The following is a 26,270-nucleotide window of genomic DNA, read 5'->3' as shown; positions in this document are numbered from 1 at the left end:
GAATGCACTGCATGTACTAAACAACAACTTAATTGTCATCTAATAATTCCAACATATCCAGAAGTCAATACAACCTGCACAGAATGGCCTTCTTGCCCATTTCGGCTCTAAATGCATACTCACCTGGTCGCATCCTGCATTCACCAGTTCCTGCAACATTTGTCTATTGACTTCAACAACTGCAGAGGTAGTGCCCAACTCATTAGCAAAGGGCAATAGAGAATATCTGATTTCTCGCAGTGCTTTCTGGTAATTCCCAAATTTGGCAGCCGGTCGGATTTGCTGCTGTCTGGCAGCATCCTTTCCTACTAGAATTTTAGAGTCCAGAGAACTTTCACTGCCTGGTCCAATGGGTAATCCCTGACTAGAAGATTTGGCAGGCTGTTTCAGACCTTCCCGGATCTCCTGTAATCTTTGTCTACTGTTCCCAGAGTAAGTAGTAGCAGGGAAAGTCTTTGGCCTCATGGTTAATCCAATTTTGTTTCAGCATCAATACCAACTTATTTTGCATATATAATTATGGATATTCAATGTTGTTCTTCTGGAAGATATCAGATTGTTATAAAACATTTTTTTCCCTGAAATCAATTCACAGGTAGGTGGCAAACCTCCATAGCAAATCTTGTCACTTTTCCCAGTCTCTGGTACACAGAAGGATCAATAGTCATGGAGCAGTAGCTGATGTCATTTCTCTTCAGCTCAGTTTTATGGTTCCTAAAAATCTTTTGCTGTTTTTAACAAAATAACAGAGTTGGAAGGGATCTTGGAGGCTTTCTAGTCCAACCCCCTGTTCAAGCTGGAAACCTATACTGTTTCAGACAAATGGTTTTCCAATCTCTTCTTTTCTCTCCAGTGTCTGAAAGAAAAAAAAAAAAAACAAAGATACTGTCATGCAAGTCTTTTTTACGTCCTTTATTTATTTTTTTTGTCCTAAGGTATTCAGAAAAATCTGGAATTACTTTGTTTTTATTTATATAGTATTTTTTTATAAAACCAAAATCATTAAATAATAAAAGATTAAAACTATGCAGGATATAGAAGTACCTTAGAGTTAGATTCAACTATAAAATATCATTTTAAACCAAATCAGCACTAAAACAGTCTTTATTTAAAAAAAAAATACCTCATGTAAGAAACTCTTAATCTTTTTCTTTAACAGCATTACATATTAGGGCAGAGGTGTCAAACTGCCAGCCTGCAGGCCGGACGTGTCATGGCGAAACCGCGCCCACCGCATTGCCGGCAATGGAAAAAAAGTCACATTACATCACCCAGTGAGTTTGACACCCCTGTATTAGGGGGAGTTGATTAGAAGTTCTAAAGCAGGAGTGTCAAAGTGTCGGCCCATGGGCCAGATGTGTCACATGGAAGCCATGCCCACCCCAGTTCTGGCAAGGAGAAAAAAGTAACGTCACATGATGTGGCGAGTTTGACACCCCTGTTCTAAAGAACGAAAGAACAAAAATAGTCAGTTCAATGTTGAAAGTAGAACAAGGAACCTGATGTTTAAAGCTTGATCTAGGAAAGATAGATAGCACTGCAAATAGCTTACAGGAAAGAAAATAATCATGAGATTTTTTTCCCCTTCATATTGTCTTCAGTTTAGGGGAAGAATAATGGATATCATTTCATCAATGGCAGATCATTGGATTCATTTTCTGATCTGGAATCGTTTTTCCAGCAGTTGAGAATGGGCACAGACTTTTATAGTTTACAGTCTGCAACACAGGGTGAACAAGACTTGGGGAAAGGAAAAGTTGCTCAAAAGCAAGTTATGGGGGAATGGAATGTGGTGGGAACTGAAGCATGATGAGATAAATTGCTATGCAGCAAGATGACCAGGAAATTTGCATTCCTCCACCTCGCAACATGGTACAATACATAATAGTCATAAACATATACCTAGTGGGACGAATCATATTGACTGTTGTTCCCAGAAAAATATGGGATCATCCAAAAGGAATGAATACTGAAAGATAAAGCACACAGAGACCAGGCCAGAAAAAGCTGAAGTTGGAATCAAGAAGTTTACAAGAAGCATGCTGAACCAAAGGCACACATATACCAGATGCTCAAAAACCACAAGATGACAACTTCTTGAACAAAGCAAGGCTGATGCAGTAGCCAAAAGCAAAAGGATTGGAAAGTTTTTTTCCAAACCCATCCAAGTATTCATGAAAAGGTAGATCAATAAAGCAGAATTGCTTAATTCCTTCATTGCAACTGTTTTTATGCATAAGGAAAAAACAGCCCCACCTATGAAAAACAGCACTGTGGGAGACAGAACAGGAATAGAAGTCAAAATAGTTTAAAAATTTGGTAAGAGAACATCTATCCACTTTGGAATGAGTTCAAATTGCCAGGCCCAAATCGTTGATATCGCAGGTACTGAAGGAGCTGGCACATATGATCATGGAACCACTGAATAAAATTGTTCATGGTTCCTAGAGCAATTGGAAAAAAGCTGATGTGATTCTAATCTTCAAAAAGGGGGAATAGTTCCAAGAAACTATAGACAATCAGCATGATATCAATACTTGGGAAAATCCTGGAAAAGATAAGCAAGCAGAGGATGTGTGTGCACCTAGAAATGAACAAGATGATTACTAGAAGCCTGCCTGGGTTTTGTTAAAAGCAAGTCATGCCAAACAGACCTTACTGCCTTCTTTGATAAAGTGACTAAATTAGCGGATCAAGGAAACACTGTGCACATAATATATTTAGACTTCAATAAGGTATTTGATAAAGTAGACCACACCCTACTTCTTAGTAAGACAGAACAATGGGATAGACAGTACAACCACCAGGTGGATTTGCAGCTGGCTGACCAAATGTACTCAGCATGTGCTTTTCAATGGAACTACATCTATGTGGAGAGAAGTATGCAGTGGGATGCCTCAAGGTAAGCACTAGGTCCAAGACAAATTCAAGTGAAGCCCACTTGAAGCCCTTATAAACAGAAGAACACTGACATCCTCTAAACTTCGCTAAAGATGTCACCTAGTAACAAAATGTTTGGAAACCAAACCCACCAGCTCACAGAATGAACCTTCACCCTCACTTGAAAGCTATAGGGAAGAAGGGGTCAATTTGTTCTCCAAAGCACCTGAGGGCAGGACAAGAAGCAATGGGTAGAAGCTCATCAGAGGGAGATCCAATCTGGAACTAAGGAGGAATTTCCTGACAGTGAGAACAATTAATTAATGGAAGAGGTTGCCTCCCAAAGTCATGGGTGCTCCATTGCTGGAGGTTTTCAAGAAAAGATTGGATAACTATTTGTCTGGAATGATATAATGCCTTGTGCCCTGGGCAGGGTGTTGGACTAGAAGATCTCCAAGATCCCTTCCAGCCCTATAATTCAATGATTCCTAATTTCAAGCCATGTGGTATCTTAGTTCTTCTGTGCTGCAACCTACAACATATGTTTTCAGTATTTTGATGCTCTCATGCAATTCTCATCTTTCTTTCCAGAAAGATCTTTCGGGAACCAAATACATGGTTAGGATCCTGATACCAAATTCTTGAGCAAATGTATATAGAACTTAACTTTCAATTAAAAACAAAAAAGGATTTTTGCAGTTCTTTCAAGACTTACATGTTTATTATCATTACTATACATTCATAATAATTAGTTGAGATTTTCCCGCAGCTGATTTAACTTAATGCAATACCAGCAGCTTAGAAATATTATTATTAAAGCCTTGGCAGTAAATATGCAAAACAAAATTAAGTATTTAAGCATTTTTCCTCTCTGTCCATGCTGCAGAATGGAAATAAACCACAACCATTTCTGTCACTGCTTTGAAAAGAAGGCATATTTTCATTCCAGTTCTTTTCTTTGAAAAATGGAAAGCCCTTTTTCTTCTATAAATAGCTACAACAACCACATGTACACTAGAAGAATATGAAGATCAGCTACACACACATTTTACAATAATTGAGTATAGATATTAAATTCTTTGGGGCACATATTCCTCTTCTAAATCACCAATTAAAGTATATTAAAAACTACAGTAAGGACTGCGATAAACTAGAACAAGCAATAATATCTAGGTTTTTTTTAAAAAAATCAAAAATTCCTTCAATTCATACTTAATTCTTGTAAGTCCACATAGATTTTTTGGTGATAATACAAAGATCTTTTGTCATTCCCTTCTTTTTGGATGTTTTTTTTTTCAATTATTCCAAAGCCCTCCTGGTATTCTCCATGTAACATGGCCCAACTTAGCTTCTCAGCCCAGACAAGAGTCATCAAATGTTATCTGCTGAAACATAATATCTGGAGCAAATTACAAAAGTACATTGAAGTTCTGAGATCTAATATACATTTTAATTCATTTCAAAACAGATTAAGAGGAACATCTGGGAATAGGAAGTACGCATCAGGTCCAGACAGACGTAGTTTAGGACTTACTGTACATCAACAAGGATTCTTGACTCCCACTGGTTTTAACATTACTAAATATAATCATGTTTGAAAAGGTTTCTGATATGGGGATGGCAACATATGAATTACATAGTACTTGGCTTCAAAATCTATAAATAGGAGTATTTATTCGTAATCCTTGACTAGGTCTTTAGAAAAATGTCCTGAATACTTGGGAAAGTGCTCGTTAGAATCCCTGATCAGATACAAATACAGATACAAATGTGTATATTCGGTGCAAGGTTCATGGGCTGAACCTTCCCCATCCTACCATTACTTTTTACCTAGCTGAGCTCTTCATCCAAATGTGGGATTCTAAAAAAATGAAGTAAACCCCATAAACCACAGGTAGACCGATTATTGCCAGCTCTGGATTCAATCACTATGACATTCATATAAGGCCAGAACAGTTTTGATATTTTAGAATTGCATGGACTTCCTGAAAAGTTTTTTTGTGTCTCCATGAGCTAAGGAGTTATCACAGAAATGTGAACATTAAACAGGCATACCACTTACATCCAAGAAACTTTGGAAAAGGAGACAGACTTGACAATATGATACAGACACTTTCTTCATTGTTTATCTTGACTACTCAAAGCCTTTTATGCTGAATCTGGCAATTACAATATTATCTAGGGGGTTAATGTATAACTTACATGTGGCAACCCTCACCTTGTTGCATTTTACTAGGGATTCTCTCAGTAGAATATAGAAAGCCATATCTGATGTTAAATGAATCCCATAAAGCTCCTTATCACAAGGAATCTTATTTTGTATGCTGCAGGAAAGATTTAATTCTTCAGCAAAGGCAATTACTTAAAACAGGAGATGCTGAAGAGTGGGAATTAGGCAGAGCTACATTTCCTTTATAACTGACCCTACATCTTAGAGCAGGGGTCTTCAAACTTGGCCCTTTTATGACTTGTGGACTTCAACTCCTAGGCACGCTGGCTGAGGAATTCTGGAAGTTGAAGTCCACAAATCGTAAAAGGGCCAAGTTTGAAGACCCCTGTCTTAGAGTTTATAGCAGAGGTAGACATCTTCCTGCTCTCTAGATGCCTTAACTTTCATGGTCTCTTACCACTTGTCATGCTAAATAGCACTGGTAAAAACTGATGTCCAAAATGCCTAGAGAGCAATCTATACAATATCGTCAATATTAGCACAGCAAAGTAAAACACAAAATGAAAAAAATGGCACAAACTTGCCTTTGAGCATGAAAAACATTAAGTATATACTAAATTCTACCACAACATTCTTCTCAATATATCTACATTTCATTTCACATATAATCAATATTTGCTACCATCAGTTTAGCCTGTAATCTCCATCCAAGATAAAGGTTATGAGTGTTTTTTAAAAAAATAAGACATGCTATGAATAAGCCAGTCCCCACTAAGATGTAGAAAAGTTTGCTTCAAAATGAGTACTGTAGATTCTTGAGAAAGATCAAAATAGGCTCTAAAACTAGTTCTTATGTATTCAGTAAAGAAACTATGCTCTATTTCAGATATAAACTGCAAGAGGGATCTTGGAGTCCTAGTGGACAATCTGTGCTGTGTGCTGCACCGGCCAAAAAAGCCAACACAATCCTAGGCTCCATTATCAGAGGGATAGAATCAAGATCACATGAAGCATTAATACCATGTTATAATGCCTTGGTAAAATCACACTTGGAATACTGTATCCAGTTTTGGTCACCATAATATAAAAAAGATGTTGAGACTTTGGAGAGAGTGCAGAGAAGAGCAATAAAGATGATTAGGTGACTGGAGTCTAAAACATACAAAAATGGTTGCAGAAATTGTAGTCTAGTCTAGTGAAAAGAAAGACTAGGGGTGACATGATAGCAGTGTTCCAATATCTAAGAGGCTGCCACAAAGAAGACAGGGTCAACCTATTCTCCAAAGATCCTGAAGGCAGGGCAAGAAGCAATGAATGGAAACTAACCAAGGAGAAATTTCCTGACAGTTTGAATAATTAATCAGTGGGATGACTTGCCTCCACATGTGAATGCTCCAACACTGGAGGTGTTTAAGAAGAAATTGAACAATCATTTGTCTGAAATGGTACAGGATTTCCTTCCTGAGCAGGGGGTTGGACTAAAACACTTCCAAGATCCCTCCCTTCCAACTCTATTGTTCTGTTAAATTATGATCAAGGTTAAGAAATATGCCAGTTCCACAGAACTAATTTATAATAGGTTTCTCAAACCAGTTAGTAAATAGTGACTCTTAACATACAACATATAGAATTTGTCTTCATTAGTTTCTTATTCATGTTAATAAGAATCATACACAAGTAATAATGAGATCATTTATTTTTCACAGATTGCCAGTGGAATTCCAGGAAGACTACTTTAATGCACATAGCTTTATTTCACTGGAAACTAGAATTGAAATATTCCTGAAGCAATCTGCCACAGAAAAAATATTATACAGTCAGAAATTTAACAATTCAGTACAAATTACCGGTCTAGGTAATTTGCCCTCTTTTAAAACAGGAAAGTCAACGCAAAATCTCCTGCCTGATGTTTCTCACCTTGCCTTTCCATTCCCTCCCCCACAAGCCCTGTGCTACACATTGTGTAATTTGCATTTGCAAATTTGCCAGATCAGTTTAATGCACTCTAATTGCTGCTATATTACATTCATTTGTATGTTTGACATATGGAGAGAGCAGAACATTGCACAACTCTCTTGGCACCTTAGAAGGAAAAAAAAAGCTAAGTAAGAACCCAGCTGTCCCAGTGTGACCTTAATGAGACAAACTACTTGGGTGCAAACCATTCCCACATGTCACTAAAGACATCTCCTTTGGCCCAATATAATCTGTCTGCAGAAAGAAAAATCTCATCTCTTGGAAGCATTGCTCATAGAGTAAGGTATGCAAAAGGACACAACACATAGCGCAGACAAGCCCATACAAATTAAAGTCCCATACTGCAGAAATGCATCAATCTGTGAATATTTCCTCATGAATTTCTATTCTTTGGAACTGTTTCATAGTCTACATAACAATTATATCAAGATATCAGTTTTGTTGGCCTAAACTCTGTTTTACATTTTAATTTTCTATAGTTATATCATTAAAATCACCCTGGTGCAATCTGATGCTGATATATTGTTAAGTGAGTCAAGTTTAATTTAACAAGACTTATTTTTCAGGTATTTGTATTAATTTAATTTTGATGCTGCCTGGTTCAAACCAACTTTGGGTAGTTGGTAAGCATGTAAAAGCTTGTATTTTCACGGGACAACTTTTGTCAATACTGAACTTTCATTTCTGGAATTAAAATCAGCTTAATGCAGCAGACAACAAAAGGAAACTCATTTTGTGGTCAAAAACATTTTTGTGACATTAGTTGTCATAGGAAAGATTTATCAGCTACTTGCCTGGGTGTGATAAAATGGAACTGTTGACTATAAAAGCCCATACTATATAATATGTGCAATTTTTTAAAATAAGTAGTTGAAAAATTTGATCTATTTACTCTCAATAAAAGTCACCAGGGAAGGTTTCATTCTTAGGAGAAAATTAACTCTACTCAGGACGCTCTTTAAAAATGATTGATCAAATATATGAAACTAGAAAATTCTTAATCTCCAAAGAACAGGAAATCAATATTTATAAATGTCAAAATTAGCTTCCTCTCTTATCAAACCTATCAATTATGTCCTACCAATCCTGTTCCATATTTCTGTCTAGTTGGGTCTCCTTTAACTTTTCTTTGATATCACTTCTACTACTTCTAAAACTGCAAAAGAATTCCTCCTCTTCAATAACTTCTTCAGGGGAACAAAAGAAAACCACATTTCTAACAATATAGATTTCACCTGCATATGGAATATAATAGGTTTAGCATCACATGTAGAGATGTTTACACGAATCAAACATAGGGAGAGTTATGCAAGGGATTCTTTTCTGGCTCTATACCTCCTCATGTTCATTAATAAAGGGATACTCAACAAATCTCCAGATGACACCAGGTTTGGTCAGGTTGTTAACAACATCACTAAAAACAGACTCAAGTTTCAAAAAGATTTTGAGAGATTTCAACACTGTGCCTTACTCAACAAAATGCAGCTGCATGGCAAAAAAAAATAAAAAATAAAATGTAAGGCTCTCCTATAGCTGCCCATGTAGTCAGTGCAATCTAGGGGTGTATCATAAGAGCTATAATACCACAAAGGTCATGCTGTCTCTGCTCCTGTTCTACATGAAACTGCTTTGGGAGATGATCCATCACCATGGGAGTGAGATATCATCAGTAGGCTGATGAAATTCAATTGTACATCTCTGCCCATGGTGAGTTATGCAATGCTGATTTGCTTCTAGTTATTATCTTTAAAATCCTACATGTCTTGGGGCCAGGTTAGTACTTCTCCTGAGATACATTTGCCAGGGTGGGAAGGCATAGCATGTTGCAATCCCATCTATTAAGGAAATACAACTGGTGTGACAAGCAAAAGGGCTTTCTCAATAGTAGTGCCCTCCCTATGGAGTACATCTCTCCCCCCCCCATATTAAGACTGTCTCTCTACCTTATTACTTTTCTGGAAAGCACTAAAGACATGGTAGTATCTGTGGGCCTGGGGACCCTAGGCTGATATAGAAAATCAAGTGGTTGATATGATTGTATTGTTGCCATTGGGAAAGGAAAGGAGGGATTGTATAGGTTTTATGCTTTGAATTGTTTTAATGTTGTAAGCCACCTGGAGTCACGCGTGTGATTTGAATGGCCATATAAATCTGTAAACAAACAAACAAATGGCAGAAATAGTTTTGCTCTATGCTGCACCCATCAAACCACATCTGGAATACCATGTTCAGTTCCAGTTGCCACAATACAAGGATGCTGAAAAACTGGAAAGAAGACAGACAAAGATGCTGAGGGGTTTGATGACTAAACCCTATGAAGATTGGTGAAAGAAACTTGATGTCTTTCACCTAAAGCAGTGGTGGCGAACCTATGGCACGGGTGCCAGAGGCGGCATTCAGAGCCCTCTCTGTGGGCACGCATGCCATCGCTCCAGTCCTAAGCCTTCAATTGGGTTTTATAAAACCTTTTCACTTTAAGCCTCCGCTGCCATGTACAAAAAAAAAAAGGTTCAATCAATCAGTCAATTTCAACTTCTCGGGGGGGGGGGAGATCTTGCAAAGTTGGAAGTGATTGAACTTTTTAGTCCCATCCAGTCTGCCGTTACCACTGCAGCCATGCCCACCCAATGGGCCACACCCATCCAGTGGGCCACACCCATCCAGTGGGCCACACCCACCCAGCACCCAACAATGCATAAGTGGGTTTTGGGTTGCAGTTTGGGCACTAGGTCTCTAAAAGTTTCGCCATCCCTGGCCTAAAAAATAGCAGGCTAAGGGATGCTTGACAGCACTCTTTCAATACATGAAGGATTATTACAAGTCAGAGGGTGCACATTTATACTCCAGACAACCTGAAAATGGGACAGGACAGGATAGGATAGCAAAAATAGGATGACAGATTGAGATCCAAACTTGAAATAAGGAGAAATTTCATGACTATAAGAATTATTAAGCAGGAGTGGTGCCTGAAGGTTTTAAAAGACGTTTGTCTGGGTGCAACAAAGATTCCTGCCCAGAGCAGGGGTTGGACTAGAGTCTAGACTAAAAGACTGCCAAGGTTCCTTTCAACACTATGATTCTATGAAACATATGACACAGAAGGGGCAATAAATGAAAAAGTCCACTTGTAACCGTGGCCCACTCCCCCTTTCCCTCATCTTTCTCAACCTTGGGCCAGAGTCCTATCCAGAAAATATCAGCAAGGGGCGTCGGTCCTCAAGGCAGAGGTGCCGGGATGGTCCTGCCCATTCCTCATGCTAACTCCCATCGACCTCAGAAGCCAAGCCAAGCCCAGGGAAGAGGCGGTGGCGGCTCCTCCGACGGAAAGTTGAGGACAGAGCGGAATAAGGCGCAGCTTCCCTCAGCGGAGCGCGGGCCTGATTGACTAAAGCTGGAAAGTTTATTCGGCGTTGGCTGCGGCTCTTCCGGTGGGAGCAACGAGAGGCCTCCAGCGCGGTCAGAGGGAGCGCCCGCTCCGACCCAGGGCGGGCTCGGGAACTGCCAGACACCCAAACCCTTCGGCCCGATCCTTCAAGCTCGTCGGGTTAAGATCTCTCCCGGAAGCGCGCAAAACCCCCGGAGTGGATGCAGCCTCCCCGGGAGGAGTGAGGCTTCTTTGGATAATGAGCGAAGGTCCCTTGGCCACTGGTGTCCGCAAGAGCTGCAAGACTGAGGACCTTTTGCACCATCCTTTGGTGTCTGTTTCTTTTGTTTTAAAAAAGAAAAAGACGCCGTCCGTTCCCCCCCCCCCCCTATTCTCAGAGAGGTTGCACTGTATTGGATCGGGCGGTGGAGTTCCGCCTCTGGACGCATTCCTGGTACATCTTCCACGATAGAATTAAAATCATAAAATCAAACTCTCGTTTCTCCGCATTTTTAATCCGAAATAAACCTCTCCAGACTGATCAGATTCCGCCATGTTACGCTCGGAAAGGACTGGACCTCCTACACTACAGTGGGCTTGGGCAGGTCCGCTGTAGGAGCAACACCTTCCAAGGAGCTTTGATCAACGTTTGCCGGTTCAAACGTTCCACAGGTCCCGCTACTCATCACTCCAGTAACCGTGCACGTTCATTCGCGTGTAGCGCTCGTTTGCCCGCGGCACACCGTCTAGACAACGCTCTGTCATCATTCTCACGAGACAAACAAATATGTTCCCTGACATCCAAACGCTCCTACGCGGGTTAGGGCTGCACGCAGCGCTTTCCAAGACGTCTGCAAGGCCAGGGGATGCCGTCCCGCGTTCTCAGCTAGAACGCGTCCTGGCAACGCAAAGGGTTGGCAAACAATTTGGCTTTCTCTCGGCCACAAACAGGATCGAGGCAAAAGGCCTTTCTGGTCGGCAACGATTTTCTCCCCACCGAGCCTGGGACACAGAATATGTCCCAACTTTCGCCTAATAAGACCAGCCAATTCAGCGGCCGAAGATCTACCCGCCTTCCGAATCGCTACGCGATTTTCCGCGTCCATATCGGCGGCGGGGTGGAGGGACTTCAGCCTCAATGGAAATGGGTGGGTTTGGCCCAGGGGCCTCCAACGGCTGACCAGTCTCGCCAACTTAAGAACGGTGGCCGATCCAGCCCTTCTGCCTTCTTACCCCGGAGTCCTTCCCTCCAAGTCTACGGTATCCTGTCTTCCCGGCCGTTCCTGCCCGCGACCCCGCCACTCCGTCTTCCGCTCCTCGGCCAGGGCTCTCCTCCTCCGCGGCATGGGACCAACTTTGGTTTCCTGAACCTCTTCCAACTTCCAAGAAGACGCGGGCCCTTGGCCGGCTCCCCGATTCTCCTGCCCGCCCGAAGTTATTAGAATAGTTTTTGCACCACGAGCAGAGCCAAAGAAGCTCCCGGGGAAAATGCCCCCCCCCTTTCCTAGAACTGTTCCCACCTTGGTCTTTAAAAGAAGGACGGCAGAAAGTTGCAACGGAGCAAAGAAAGAGGGAGGGGGACCAGTCTGTCCCCCCCGGGGGAAACCCTGGCCCCACCCCTCCGCAGCCCTTGCGCTAGCAGGAACGGGGTTTCCCATACTCACCCCCCTTCTTTCCCTTAATGCCCAATGGAAAATCAGGGGGCAGCTTCCGCGACTCCCCTCCTGTGTCTGCGGCGGCAGCGGCGGCGGCGTCCGCCTCCGGCGCACGGCTCTTTCTCCATTCTTCTCTTTCCCCCTCTCGGGCTCCGAATGCGGCGTCCGCTGGACACAGTTGGGACATTCGCTACATTGTTAGCATTCCATGCGCCCCACGTGATCCAGACTCGGCGTCATTCCATCTCCCTCCCTTCGCATACCAACGCGAAGCGGGGCGGTGGGGGGGGGGCGTAGCGGGATCGTGAGGTTCTGCCCGTCAAACACCGGCTGGGCGGAGCCAGCTGGAAATATCTGCGCCGCCCCTTCCCGGTGCTCCGTTCTGAAGTCAGACGGCGCTTTCGCGGTAAGAGCTTCGCTGGATCTGCCCGCACGACTGTCAGACAGCTGCATGCATGTTAGGTTACCGTATGCTGGGGTTTTATAAATGAACTGACAGGAAGCCACGCTCCATTGAAATCAATGGAGGTACATAAAACCATGGATTTCTATCTATTCTAGACGATCCCCAGAACTGATTTACCCCCAGCTAAACCGAAACATGGTGCAAACCCAACCGTTGGGTTTATAAAGTGTAGCTTATGGTTTTGTGTGTCGATGCAATATTAGCTTATTCAATAAATGGACAACGTTCCTCCAGGCCTTCCTGTCCTCTACCATCTTCTGGAGTCCATTTAAGCTTACGCCTACGGCTTCAGTGACTCCGTCCAGCCACCTCATTCTCTGTCGTCCCCTTCTTCTATTGCCCTCAATCTTTCCCAGCATTAAGCTCTTCTCTTCCTTCTCATTAGGTGGCCAAAGTACTTGAGTTTCAACTTCAGGATCTGGCCTTCTAAAGAGCAATCAGGGTTGATCTCTTCTAGGACTGACCGGTTTGAACGCCTTGCAGTCCAAGGGACTCGCAGGAGTCTTCTCCAGCACCATAGTTCAAAGGCCTCAATTCTTTGGCACTCAGTCTTTCGTATGGTCCAACTTTCACAGCCATACATTGCAACTGGGAAAACCATTGCATTGACTATACGCACTTTTGTTGGCAGGGTGATGTCTCTGCTTTTTAGTATGCTGTCTAGATTTGCCATAGCTTTCAATAAATAATGGTAAACAAAAACCGGGGCTCCTTAGTGCAATGGGTGAAACCAGACTCTAAGTGACTGGTTCATACATGTTGCTAATCCAGAATGCGGTTTAGTATTGAATTGCTTTGGTGAGCCTAACCATTGCGGTTTTCAAATTATGATTTATAAGACTGTATGAACTAATTTAATTTTGGCTTTTGCAGCAAAGGACTGTCTACCTCAGCAAACTGTGCAAGGTGTGATTCAGGAGTGAAGTTAATGAGCTAGTCTAGCTAGCTCAACAGGTCTATTCATTCTAATGGAGACACTGTGACTCTTTTTATTTGAAAATGGACTGAACACGCAAAGCTTCCATATCACGTGCCAGGATTTATAGCACCTTCAACAAGAGTTGTCTTGAACTCCATTCTTATATCCAGAAACATTAGTTATTTTGAAATAAATCCCATTAAATTTGGGATCACCTTCCAAGCTTGCAGATCAATATTATTACTGCATTTAAAAATAAAACTCCAAATATAATAATAAATATGTATTACATTTTTAGGTTTATGTAATTAAAATAACGTATAAGATATATTCCTTAATAAAATAACTGCTTATCAGTTTTTATTATATATATATATATATATATATATATATATATATATATATATATATGTTTTCTGAGGTTTTCGCGGGTATTTGTATGTAGGTCTTTGGTTGTTCGGGTTGTTCTTCACCAGCCTGAAGATGACGAATGGGACTTCGTCGAAACGTCGCCAAGACACTTCCAATTTTACGTGGGAGAAAACCCAAACAACCAAAGACCTACATATATATACATACATACATACAAATACACACACATGTATAGATAGATTGATAGATATATACACACACATACAGTATATGTGTATGGGTATCCATCCATCCATCCATTCATCCTGTCTGTCTGTCTGTCTGTCTGTCTGTCTGTCTGTCTGTCTATCGAGAGCAGGTATCAGGATTTCATTTTAATGTGTGCCATTGTGTAGAATAAAACTTTTATTAGAACAGCTCAAAGACCACAAAAAAAGCTTTTAAAATTTTCTAATCTTTTCTTTCTTTGTTGGGCTCTTTTGTAAGGGACTGAGGCAGCTTTCTTACCAGCCTCATCTAGTTTGGTTGGCCTGGATAAAACCTTAAAAGAAATACAAAATAGAGCTATTATAACATTCAGCCTGTATAGGAAATGAGACGTCTATTGCGGATTGAACCTCAGTCATCAGAATCTTTTTTTAAAAAAAATCTGGTGAAAGGGAAGAGCAGGGAGTACTTCAGGCCTTGCTCCCAAGGCTGCTGGTGGGTGATAAGATAAGGATTCCTAACAGTCTTCCTGCTTTGATGCTGAGTGGATGAATTCCTTTGTGTGTCTTTCTAGGAGTGTGAGAGGCACATGCACATACTATCCCTTTAGTATTTGGCCAGTTTATCGAAGTATGTGGGGGCAGGATCATCCTCAATTGACCACAATACCATGACAATGAAGAAAACTCAGTTCCTGAGATACTTGAGTGGAAATCATTGTGCAAATACAATAGCAATAGAGTTTGAATTGCAAAAGGCAATTAACATCTCAGGCCTTGCTCCCTGCTACTTCTACCCCATGTGTAGGGGAGGAGGCAAGGGCTGCACCTGTGGGAGCTGAGTTATGCGGTGGGTTTTCCTTCTCTGGAGCTTTTAAAGATGGGCAACTTGTTTTCCTGCAAATTGCAGAGGTACTGGAGCAGTGGTTCTCAACCTGTGGGTCGCGACCCCATTTGGGGGTCAAACGACCATTTCACGGGGGTCGCCAAACAACGCAGTCCGCCATTTTTTCCCCTTTTCCTTAGCTGTGCTACTCCCTTTTATTCTATTGGCTTTTGAAAGCCAATAGAATAGACTCTCTTGAATAGAGTCTAATTCTATTGGCTTTCAAAATCCAATAGGAATTGTCCAGGCTGTCTCTGCCCTGCTGAGCCCACCAAAAGTCCCATTCTGCAAACGGTGCTGCAAGTTGTCTGCAGCGAAGGCGAGCTGTCTGGAAGTTTCTACCCCTCCCTGCTGAGCAACTACTAAAAATGTAAGTAAAAGAGGGTCAGGGGTGGGAGGTGGGAGGCTGGCGGGCGCAGGGAGGGTTGCTGGCGCGCGTGGGGCCCGGCGGGTGCCTTACCTCCCTTGGGCTGGGCCAGCTGGTGGCCCAGCCGGTGGTCGCCCTGCGCTGTCACTGCCCCTTGCCAGCTACGCCTCAGCCGGCACAGAGGGCGGCACCATGCATGCGTGGCGCTCCCGGGCAGGGAAAGTCCTCGACTTACGACCGGTTGGGTAGTCCTCAACTTACAACCGGTTAAGTAGTCCTCGACTTATGACTGGTTGGGGGTCGCGGCATTAAAAAGGTTGAAAACCACTGTATTGGAGGATCCATATGTTTATTCCGATTCCATAATTCCATGATTTTTATGTTTCTAGTGACTGGGAATAGAAATTTTAGTATTAAAAACCTGTTGGGCCTTTACAAGGGAAGAGGGATTACTGTAGAATACAGGTAATCCTTGACTTACAGCCAATCATTTAGTGACAGATAGTAGTTTACAACGACACTGGAAAAATTTATGACCGTTTGTCACACTTACGACTGTTGCAGCATCCCCATGGTCATGTGAACAAAATTAAGATGCTTTGTAACTGGTTCGTATTTACGATGGTTGCAGTGTCTGGAATCATAGGGATCACTTTTTGTGACTTTCTGACAAGCAAAGTCAATGGGGAAGCCAGAGTCACTTAACAACTAAATAACTTACTTACCTAACCCTAACCCTGACTTAACAACTGCAGTGATTCCTTTAATAGCTGTGTCAAGTAAGGTCATAAAACGGTACAAAACTCACTTAAAAACTGTTCCACTTAGCAACAGAAATTTTGAGCTCAGTCGTGGTCATAAGCTGACGATTATCTGTAACACTTTTTTTTCTATTTTAAAGTTGTTTTGAGGGGGTTAGTAAGTATATGTGTCTCAAATACAAAGGTATGTACTGTGTTTTCCTGAAAATAACACCCGGTCTTACATTTTTTTGCCTCCGAAAGAGGCACCAGGTCTTATTTTTGGGGGATGCTTTTTCCACTCACGTTGCAGCGGCAGTCCTGACAGCCCCTATGGATTGAATCCATAGCTCGGTTCTTGGCTGCACAGGCCTTCTGGAAAGGGCAGAGCTCCACTGTCAGCCTCATTTCTCCTCCCCGCCCCCCCCCCAATAGCAGTTGGTCCAAAATAAAATATAGAGTTCTGTATTTCCAAGGAAGCTAATTTGCCTTGAATGACAGAGAACTGGCTTGGGAATCAGGTGGGCTGATATAGACCCAGTTTCTCCCAAATGGATACTCTAGAGCAGTGGTTCTCAACCTGTGGGTCGGGACCCCATTTGGGGTCGAACGACCATTTCACGGGGGTTGCCAAACAACGCAGTCTGCCATTTTTTCCCCTTTTCCTTAGCTGTGCTACTCCCTTTTATTCTATTGGCTTTTTAAAGCCAATAGAATAGACTCTCTTGAATAGAGTCTAATTCTATTGGCTTTCAAAAGCCAATAGGAATTGTGCAGGCTGTCTCTGCCCTGCTGAGCCCGCCAAAAGTCCCATTCTGCAAATGGTGCTGCACCAGTTGAGTAGTCCTCGACTTACGACCGGTTGAGTAGTCCTCGACTTACAACCGGTTGGGGGTCGCGGCATTAAAAAGGTTGAGAACCACTGCTCTAGAGCAGGGGTAGGCAACCTTGGCTCTTTTATGACTCATGGACTTCAACTCCCAGAATTCCTGAGCCAGCCATAAAAGAGTCATAAAAGAGCCAAGGTTGCCTACCCTTGCTCTAGAGCATAGGTGTCAAACTCGCCGTGTCACGTGACGTACCACGACTTTTTTTTGCATTGTTGGAGCTGGGGTGGGCGCGGCCTCTGTATGATGCAATCAGCCCATGGGCTGGCAGTTTGACACCCTCCTCTAGAGGTTTCCAAACTTCACAACTTTATTTTGATTTGTGGACTTCAGTTCCTAGATCTCCATGCTGGCTGAAGAATTCTGGGAGTTGAAGTCTACAAGTCTTAAAGTTGCCAAGTTTGGAAAGCCCTGTAGTAGAACTAGCCAGGGAAAGCAGTTGGCAAGTGGTGTGACTGTGATTCATAAGAACAATTTTCCCCTTTCCAGGATACTTGTAAGATCAGGGCCTGAGAGATTCATAGGTTGATTGGGAAAACTTTGGCAGCTTCTGTAGAGGGAAGAAGGAATGGCCTTGAGGGATGGGAGGAACAGTCATTACCAAGACAGCACAGGAATGTAATCTGACTAAATATCTTAACAAGCTCCTCCCTGGTTTTCACAAAGTTAAAAGGAAGCAGGGTGGTAAGTGCATTTTACTATATCTGTAGGACGTATAAGATATTGGATTCCTAGTCTGATCTATCTTGAAGGAATGACACCTCCCATTTCTTAATCTCCATAGTCTAAAAAACAGTGTTCTTGCCAATACACAGAAAGGCTAATATTAGTAAAACCAGTGCTTTCTTTGTACAAAAAAAAAAAAAAAAGGTGCCGGAACTCACACATGTCATACAATCTGTCTTGCCTACCCTACAAGGTTCCATCCAGAAAAGGTGCCGGAACTCCGTTCTAGGCATTCTATGACAAAAAAAAGCCCTGAGTAAAACCAAAATCAGTGACCGTCTTCTGAATCTCTGCCTTAGCAAACTGAGCAGTTAGTTGGCTTCTAAAATCAAAGCAATGTAGCTGCTTAGATATTAGTAGTGTTAGTCCACTCATCTTTAACAAATATTGTTAAAGGAGACTGGGAAAATCATGTTTTGGGTTGCAGCTGGCTGCCAAAAGTTTGACAATACCTATGAGGGAAGTGATTCATACTGAATGTGAGTGTGACTTTAGCAGTTGTGATAGATTAACAGAACCGGTTTTAGCACTGGAGACTTCTAGGTTTTTGATGCTGGAGAATTTCAATATTTACTTGGGACTGGTTTCTCAGGAATGGTTCAACTCACAGCAGCCATGTCATTTATGAGTCTATCATAACTGACCACAAGGCCAAGACATGATTCATATCATTGTGTTCTGATTAGAGAAGTATTTCATGGTTGGGATCCCTCAAGTTTTCCAATTACTGACTACAGTTAGGACCAGCAGTTCTAACTCTTAAGTGTCATGATTGTAAAATGGTCATGTGACTGTGTCAGTTTATAACATCTTCATCAGTTCTAGCTGCAGTCATTAAGCAAAATATCATGAACCATTTAGTATGAGGTCATGTGACCCTGACGTGAGAATTCCTGCCAGCTTTCCCATTGACTTTGCTTCTCAGAAGCCAGCTGTGAAAGCCATTAACGGTAACCATGTGGCCATGGGATACTGTTACCTGAAAATATGTGCTGGTTGCCAAGCATCCACATTGTGATCACATGACTGGGGAGATGTTGCAATGGCTGCAATTTCAAGGACTGTTCACAAATCTCTTTTTCAGTGCCATTGTAACTTTGGTTGCTGAACAAAGACTACCTGTATTATGGACAAAGCACTATCCTGTTCAAGTTGTTTTAGTCAATCCATCTGACCTTTGCAGACTAATGAACTTATTAAGATGATCTACCTGAAATAATTACTGGATTCAGCTGGATTCCAAGGGACTATGGAAGGGTTTTGGATGATTACACCAGTGATTTTGTTATGATCTGCTTGGTACCAGGAATAAAATGCTTACTAGGACAGTCAACACAATTTCTCCAAAGAGTTATCTTTGATCTTTTTCAAAAGCGCTTCTAAGGTATACAGATGAACAATGAAGCAGAAAGAGCAAAGTAAACAGCTAAAGCAATAATGGAAGAACATTAACTCAAATCTGAGAGGGCAAAGCCAGAGTCATATGAAAGCCAATAGTGGGGTTTGGTTTTGGGGGGTTCTGCATGTATTGCATCTGTTTGTTGAGTTGTTTTGCGCTAGGAGAGGGCTGAATTATATCCACACCTACTCCTCCAGGTGTTCTTTTATAGCATCCTCAGGGGTTTGTTGCAGTGCTTTCAGTTAGTGTTTCTCAGATTAAATCTCTCATATTCAAGTCAATCTGGATGCCAGCTTTGATGTACGGTACAGACTACTATGAGGGTGTCTAGTCAGTCCTCTTGTATTGTTAGACCAGTTCATTTTTACTTTGAGATACCTCAAGATGTACACAGCTTCCTTGGAGATGTATTTTCTACTGCTTTTTCTTTAGATCCTTGTTCAACTTGACTAGGAACTTTGACCTGAAAGGTTAATAAAATGCCTTTGTTAATATGGTATATATTATATTCTAAGGGAGGGCAATACACCTCCAGGACTCTTATTATTAGATTTTTACTGTTATGTCCTGAGCCTGTGCAAGCAGGCTTGGGGCATTGCAAACGGTCCCGGACAGGTGCAAGTTGCCCGGGACCAGACAGGCTGTCGCCAGTACTTGTGCGCATGCGCAAGTACTGGTGTGCCAAAAGTTGCAGATTGACCCAGGAGTGGCCTATATAAGAGGCCAAGAGTTTTGGGCGTTGCCGCCGTCTTCCAACTGCAAGCTGAACTAAGAATAAAGAAGTCTTTGAGAACAACAACTGCTTCTCGTGTCTTGCCATTTTGCGAAGGACGCAACACTGGCGACGAGGATGGGATGCCTTACATCAAGCAAAAAGGTGTAAGCTTACCCAAGTGAGTCCTGAGCGGCAGGAACGGCGTTGACTCGGCAGCTACCCGCCAATCCAGTGTGCATTCGGGGGTAGGCTGGCAGATAGACCCTTCCTTCTACAAAATGGAAAAAATTGGAAGGCTTTCGGAATTCGACATCTCACATCCAGAGAGGTGGGAGTCCTACGTAGCCAGGGTGGAAAACTACCTCAAGGTAAATCAAGTACGGGAAGATAGTTTAAAGGCTGCCATCCTGCTGTGCGTTTGCGGTCAAGACGCATTCGATATCGCCGAGAACCTTGCAGCACCTGTCCCTCTAGAGTCTGTCAGCTACGCAGATCTAAAAAAGCTACTGAAGGAGCACTTCCAGCCCAAGATGTCCGTCATCGCGTGGAGCCATACCTTCGAGCAGAGGGATCAACGACCCGGAGAATCGGCCAAGGAGTACATCGCCGCGTTGAGGAAATCCGCCAAACATTGCGAGTTCAAAGACCTCGAAGAACGACTGAGGGACAGATTTGTATGTGGTCTAAGGCAGAGAGAGTTACAACAGAGACTTTTTGCCAAGGAGGACTTGAGAGAGGTCACCGCAGAAGAAGCAGCGGGCGGCGCCATCAAGAACATGCGGCCGATCAGAAACAGTCCAGATGCTGCGTCCGTGCATCAGGAAGAAGTCCAAAGGAACTCTGAGGAGGATCCTGACGAGGAAGTGGACCATCTCCACCCCACAAAGGAAGGGAAACAAAAAGGAAGCTCTTCAGCTCTCCCCAAGTGCATCGGTTGTGGAGGTCGCCACAAGAGAACCGACTGCAAGTTTTGCTCCGCTATCTGCAGGGCGTGCGGAAAACAAGGACACATTGCAGCTGTGTGCCTGGGCCATCAGAAGGTACAACCTCAGGAAGAATTGCGCCTGAAAGGTACCAGGGTTCCCAGCCAAAACAGGGTGGGGTTTTGCACTTCGTGAAGAAGCATCTATAGGACAGGCACACACAAGCCCATTAAGAAAAAGCTGTCACTTAAGGTGAAGCTACAAGGGGTTCCATTGGCTATGGAACTGGATACGGGGTCTGCACTTTCGATCATTTCCATGCAAACGTTTAGGAAGAGTTGTTCTGGTAGTGGAACTCAGGCCAAGCTGAGGCCTTCTGACATTGTGTTAACAGACTTACAAAACTCCAGAGTGTGTGTTAAGGGGGAGGCCACCCTTAACGTACAGTATAAGGATTTTGAAGGTCCACTAGATCTAATAGTAGTAGGGGGTGAACGAACGAGTCTCATAGGACTCGATTGGTTTGAGGCCTTGGGAATACACGTCACAGGGCTCAATAGTCTGCAAACACTTGACCTACAAGAAGTCTGCACAGAATTTGCAGATGTCTTCAGCCCCCAGCTGGGCACATACAAAGGACCCCCTGTGTCATTAAAACTAGACCCCACTGTCACTCCCATTAGAATTAAAGCAAGACGGGTCCCTTTTGCTTTAAAAAGTAAAATTGACACTGAGTTGGACAAACTGATTCAGCAAGGAGTTCTAGAACCTGTTGACTCCAGTCCCTGGGAAACCCCCATTGTCACGCCTCTCAAGGCAAATGGGGACATTCGCATCTGTGCTGATTACAAATGCACTCTGAATAAGGCATTGCAGCAACATGCCTATCCTGTTCCTGTGGTCAGTTATATTCTGGCCTCCCTCAAGGGGGAGCGCGTTTTTGCAAAGCTTGACCTAGCTCAGGCATATCAACAGCTGCCTGTTGATGATAATACTGCTGTAGCACAGACCATTGTGACCCACAAAGGGGCCTTCAAGGTGAAGAGGCTACAATTTGGAGTAAATGTGGCTCCTGGAATTTTCCAAAGCATAATGGAAAACACACTACGGGGTATACCAGGGGTTTGCCCCTATTTTGATGATGTCTTAATTGCAGGAGATTCTACACACAATTTAGCTGAGAGATTAAGGGCTGTCCTGTTAAGGTTCAGGAAAACGGGCCTCAAGCTTAAGAAGGACAAATGTAAAATTGGGGTGCCTTCTACTGATTTTCTGGGATTCAAAATTGATGCCACTGGGATTCACCCTGCTGAATCCAAACTGAAAGCTATTATGCATGCTCCCAGGCCAAAGTCTAAGGCCGAACTACAGGCTTTCCTGGGCCTTCTGAATTTCTACAATTCTTTCTTCCACATAAGGCTAGTGTAGCTGAGCCTCTTCACAGGCTATTAGACAAACAGGCAGTGTGGCAGTGGTCACAAAAACATGAGGCAAGTTTCAATGAGGTCAAGGCCTTACTCACTTCTAACAGTGTACTCGCACAATTCAATGAATCCCTTCCTGTGTGCATCGCTTGTGATGCTTCTCCTTATGGGGTAGGAGCTGTACTAAGCCACCTCAGGGCAGATGGAACTCAGGTTCCTGTTGCATACTACTCCAGAACCTTGTCTTCTGCTGAGCGTAATTATGCTCAAATAGACAGGGAGGCTTTAGCTGTGGTTGCTGGAATTAAAAAATTCCATGATTTTTCATATGGCAGGCATTTCACGGTCTTCACTGACCATAAGCCTTTGTTGGGACTGTTTACCACACGTAAGCAAACTCCCCAAATCATCTCCCCCAGAATGCTAAGATGATCTATCTTTCTTTCTGCCTATGATTTCTCCCTACTTCATAAACCTGGGAAGGAAATGGGCCATGCTGATGGCCTCAGTAGGTTACCCCTGCCGGTAATAGAAGCTGACCCTGCACCAGCTATCAATCTTCTCTCCATTCAGGCCTTGCCCGAGTCTCCTTTGAATGCCAGAGATGTAGCCGCTGAATCAGGCACAGATCACACACTTTCACGTGTCCTTTCTTGGGTTTTATCTGGATGGCCAGAGAGCTGTCCTGGCACTGAGGTTCAGAGTTTCTGGTCTAAAAGGAATGAGTTGTCCACCTTCCAGGGTTGTCTGCTTTGGGGAAGCAGAGTTGTCATTCCTACCTCAATGAGGACTAGGGTCTTAGGGTCCCTCCACGAGGGTCATCCTGGCATTGTACGCATGAAGGCGCTCGCGCGCAGCCATTTGTGGTGGCCTGGGCTAGATAGTGACATTGAAGCTAAGGTGCACGCATGCCACCTTTGCCAACGCTCGCGCCCCGAAATGCCACAAGCTCCTGTACATAGATGGGAGGAAACACAGTCTCCATGGTCTAGGGTGCACATTGACTACGCTGGGCCCTTTTAGGGTCAATTCTTCTTGGTCCTAGTTGCCAGCCATTCAAAATGGCTTGAGATTGTACCTGTATCTTCCACCACCGCTGCAAAGACTATTCAAGTACTGAGGGGGATTTTTGCTGCACACAGGCTTCCAGATGTCCTCGTGTCTGACCATGGCCCTCAATTCACTTCTTCCGAATTCCAAGCTTTCTTACAGGCTAACATGATTCGTCATGCCACCTCTGCACCTTTCCACCCGTCCACCAACGGTATGGCTGAACGCATGGTTCGCATCACCAAGGACGCCTTGAAGAAAATTACCTACGGAGACTGGCATCACAGGTTGGCTGACTTCCTCCTTTCTTATCGCACTACACCGTCAACTTCTACGGGGAGGAGCCCAGCTGAACTTCGTTGGGGGCGCAAACTGACTACCAAGCTTGACCGGTTGCATCCGGATAGACTGCCTTCTTCTTACACATGCCCCAGGGCACCTAGACAACTCCTTGTGGGTGCCCCGGTTTGGACTCGTAATTACGGGCCTGGTCATTCATGGGTCCCCGCTTCTATATCCAGGGTCACAGGTCCTCTGTCTTATGAGGTGTCCCTGGACAACGGTCGTGTCCTGCGTCGACACATCGACCAACTTCGCCCTAGACGGGACCTTCCCGCTGAGACTCCTGGGTCTTTTCCAGGGGGGGAGGGGGACCCCCTTGGGCAAAGGGAAGGGCATGGGCTGCTGCCCATTTTCAATGAGGAAGCCACAAACAGCTCATCTCAAGATTCCGCGAGTGCTCCAAACAGGAATTCAAGGAGCCGAACTAGATACCAGGCATCAACGCCTACTCCAGCCAGGGAGTCACCCCGGGGCATAATCACTACTCACCCGCATCACACAGTACTCCAGTCAGGGAGGATACCCGGGAGCATCCCAATAAACCATTTCCCACAAGAGAGCTGGCACACACTCCTTCTAGTTGGCCCGACACTACCCCTGTCCCTAGAAGGGGGCAAACATACAGGGAGGTGGTCGAGGAACCAAATCCCGACTACAACACCTCTGACTTCACTCAGGGGACAACTGAGTTTTGGGACAGTACTGGAAACCCCACAAGCCTGGGGACAGAACGGGAACCAGGGGACAGACAACCTCCTGACAGGTCTTGGACGGACCTTGGAGGTTCTACAGAATCGCCCAACAGTGACAGTCACTTAGAGGGGCAGAGAGCCTGCAGCAAGGCAGGACAACCAGGTTAAACAAAGAAAGAAGCCCTGGCCTGACGAGCCCGGTGGGCAAGCAAGCAGGCCAGGCATTGGAGCACAGTCCTTGGGAACCACCAAGGCAAAACAAGGGGGACAGACACGCATCACCCCTCAGTCAAGGGGTACTTGGCAGGTCCCCAGAAGTTAGGAGGTCACAGAGAGCCAGGAAATATCCTAAGTATTTAGAAGATTTTGTAACTCTATTGGCAAAACAGAGTTAACAGAGGGAACAGAACACTTAGACTAATAGAAGCAAAAGTAATACCTGGCATTGGGTAGTATGGCACTGCACTCGAAATGGGTTATGTGTTACTATGGCATGGTTAATAGTTTTAACCCGGGGGGAAGGGGTGTTATGTCTTGAGCCTGTGCAAGCAGGCTCGGGGCATTGCAAACGGTCCCGGACAGGTGCAAGTTGCCCGGGACCAGACAGGTTGTCGCCAGTACGTGTGTGCATGCGCAAGTGCTGGCGCGCCAAAAGTTGCAGATTGACCTGGGAATGGCCTATATAAGAGGCCAAGAGTTTTGGGTGTTGCCGCCGTCTTCCAACTGTAAGCTGAACTAAGAATAAAGAAGTCTTTGAGAACTACAACTGCTTCTCGTGTCTTGCCATTTCGCGAAGGACGCAACATTTACCATCTTAGATTGATAAACTAATAGCATCCTTTTCTGGAGGAGAATGTCCTTAATACTGGTATATGTATCCTGGTAACCTCCAACACAACAACAGTAATGTACTTTATGTTGGTTGGTTGTTTCTGGGCCACAAACTTCAGTTAATACAAGATTTGTGGTAGGTAGGTTTTGTACCATGTGACATTTGCTGTTCTGACACCACGTAGGCCACCAGTATGTTTCTACACAACTTAGATCCAGGCTATTGATGGAGAAGATGCCTCTTTCTATAGGAACCTCCAGGTGAGAATTGTTGTGAGTTTATGTAGCAGAGACTCAAGATTGATCCTTCTCTGCTGCTGCTGCCCCAAATCTTTGGGATACACTTCCTGCAGAGTTGAGAGGTCTATTCATTTGCTTTAAAAAAGAAAAAAGACTTTAAAACACATTTAAAACACTTTTTTACTCTTGATTTCAACTATTGATTTTATTTGTTTGCTGTAATTCCTACTGTCTTGTTTTTTTATTTGTTTTAATTATAAACTTATTGAGTGGTTTTGGTTAAGTTGGTTATCAAGCCTAACTAATTAACCAGTTTATCTTAGGAGGAAAGTTTGTCCCATTTATCATTCACAGAATCCAGAATGCATTGCTGATGAATGTGGCACATATTACATTAGTGGAAGAATGTGTGAGAGAAAGCATCTTTAATTTTGTCCGTGTACTTTTTGAGACCTCTGATAGGGCTGCTGATGTAGATGTGAGGGGAAAGTAAACATCTTGGTTTATTGCAGGATCTGCTTCCCATGTTAGCATCCTTGTTCTGTTGTTTCTTGTTGCTTGTGAGAAACTGCTTCAGGTCAGGTGCTTGTCAGCATACAAGCCTGGGTCTGCCACTCAAGTGCCTGAGAAAGTAGGTGCCATTCTCAGGTATGGGCTGCAGTTTATTAATAACGTATTTGACGGGTTTGAATTGTGAGGTGTAAGTTAACAATAAGTGGTGTTCTCCTTGTTCAATTTTTGTGGTCTATCTTTTAATAGATTCTCCCTGGGAGTCCATCTGGTTCTATTGATTTGTCTATTAATCTCAGATTGATAGTTGTATCTCCTAAATGTCTGGTGTGTTTTTTTTAACTGTTTAACTCAACTCATGGTGGTGGTTGAGATAAAAGTAGTATCATGCACAAGGGATGAGATTGGTATTGTCAGGTATTGTTACTATGCGGAAGATTAAGGAAATTGAAATATTTGCTTTAAAGGGACTACTAAACCAGTGGGTGAAAATGTCAGTGAAACAGTCTGTTTAAGGAAGTTGTGGCTT

General features: G+C 43.5%; 1 protein-coding gene across 1 annotated transcript in view; it reads right to left on the bottom strand.

The window, feature by feature from the left end:
* The window catches only part of LATS2 (large tumor suppressor kinase 2), a 55,296-nt gene extending 43,033 nt beyond the window's left edge, over window positions 1–12,263 (bottom strand). The window contains exons 1-2 of the mRNA XM_039351469.1: window positions 12,056–12,263; window positions 124–856 (exon numbers count right to left, since the gene is read on the bottom strand). Coding sequence (XP_039207403.1) covers window positions 124–465 — 342 coding nt within the window. The 5' untranslated portion in view covers window positions 466–856; window positions 12,056–12,263. The remainder of the gene's footprint in view (window positions 1–123; window positions 857–12,055) is intronic.
* Window positions 12,264–26,270: the final 14,007 nt, after the last annotated feature.

The sequence above is a fragment of the Crotalus tigris genome, unplaced genomic scaffold, assembly GCF_016545835.1.
Source record: "Crotalus tigris isolate CLP2741 ecotype Arizona unplaced genomic scaffold, ASM1654583v1 scf7180000018371.15429387391:27106975, whole genome shotgun sequence".
In the NCBI taxonomy this organism is placed as follows: Eukaryota; Metazoa; Chordata; class Lepidosauria; order Squamata; family Viperidae; genus Crotalus; species Crotalus tigris.
The sequence above is the reverse complement of the archived record's forward strand: the minus strand, read 5'-3'. Positions and strand labels throughout refer to the sequence as shown.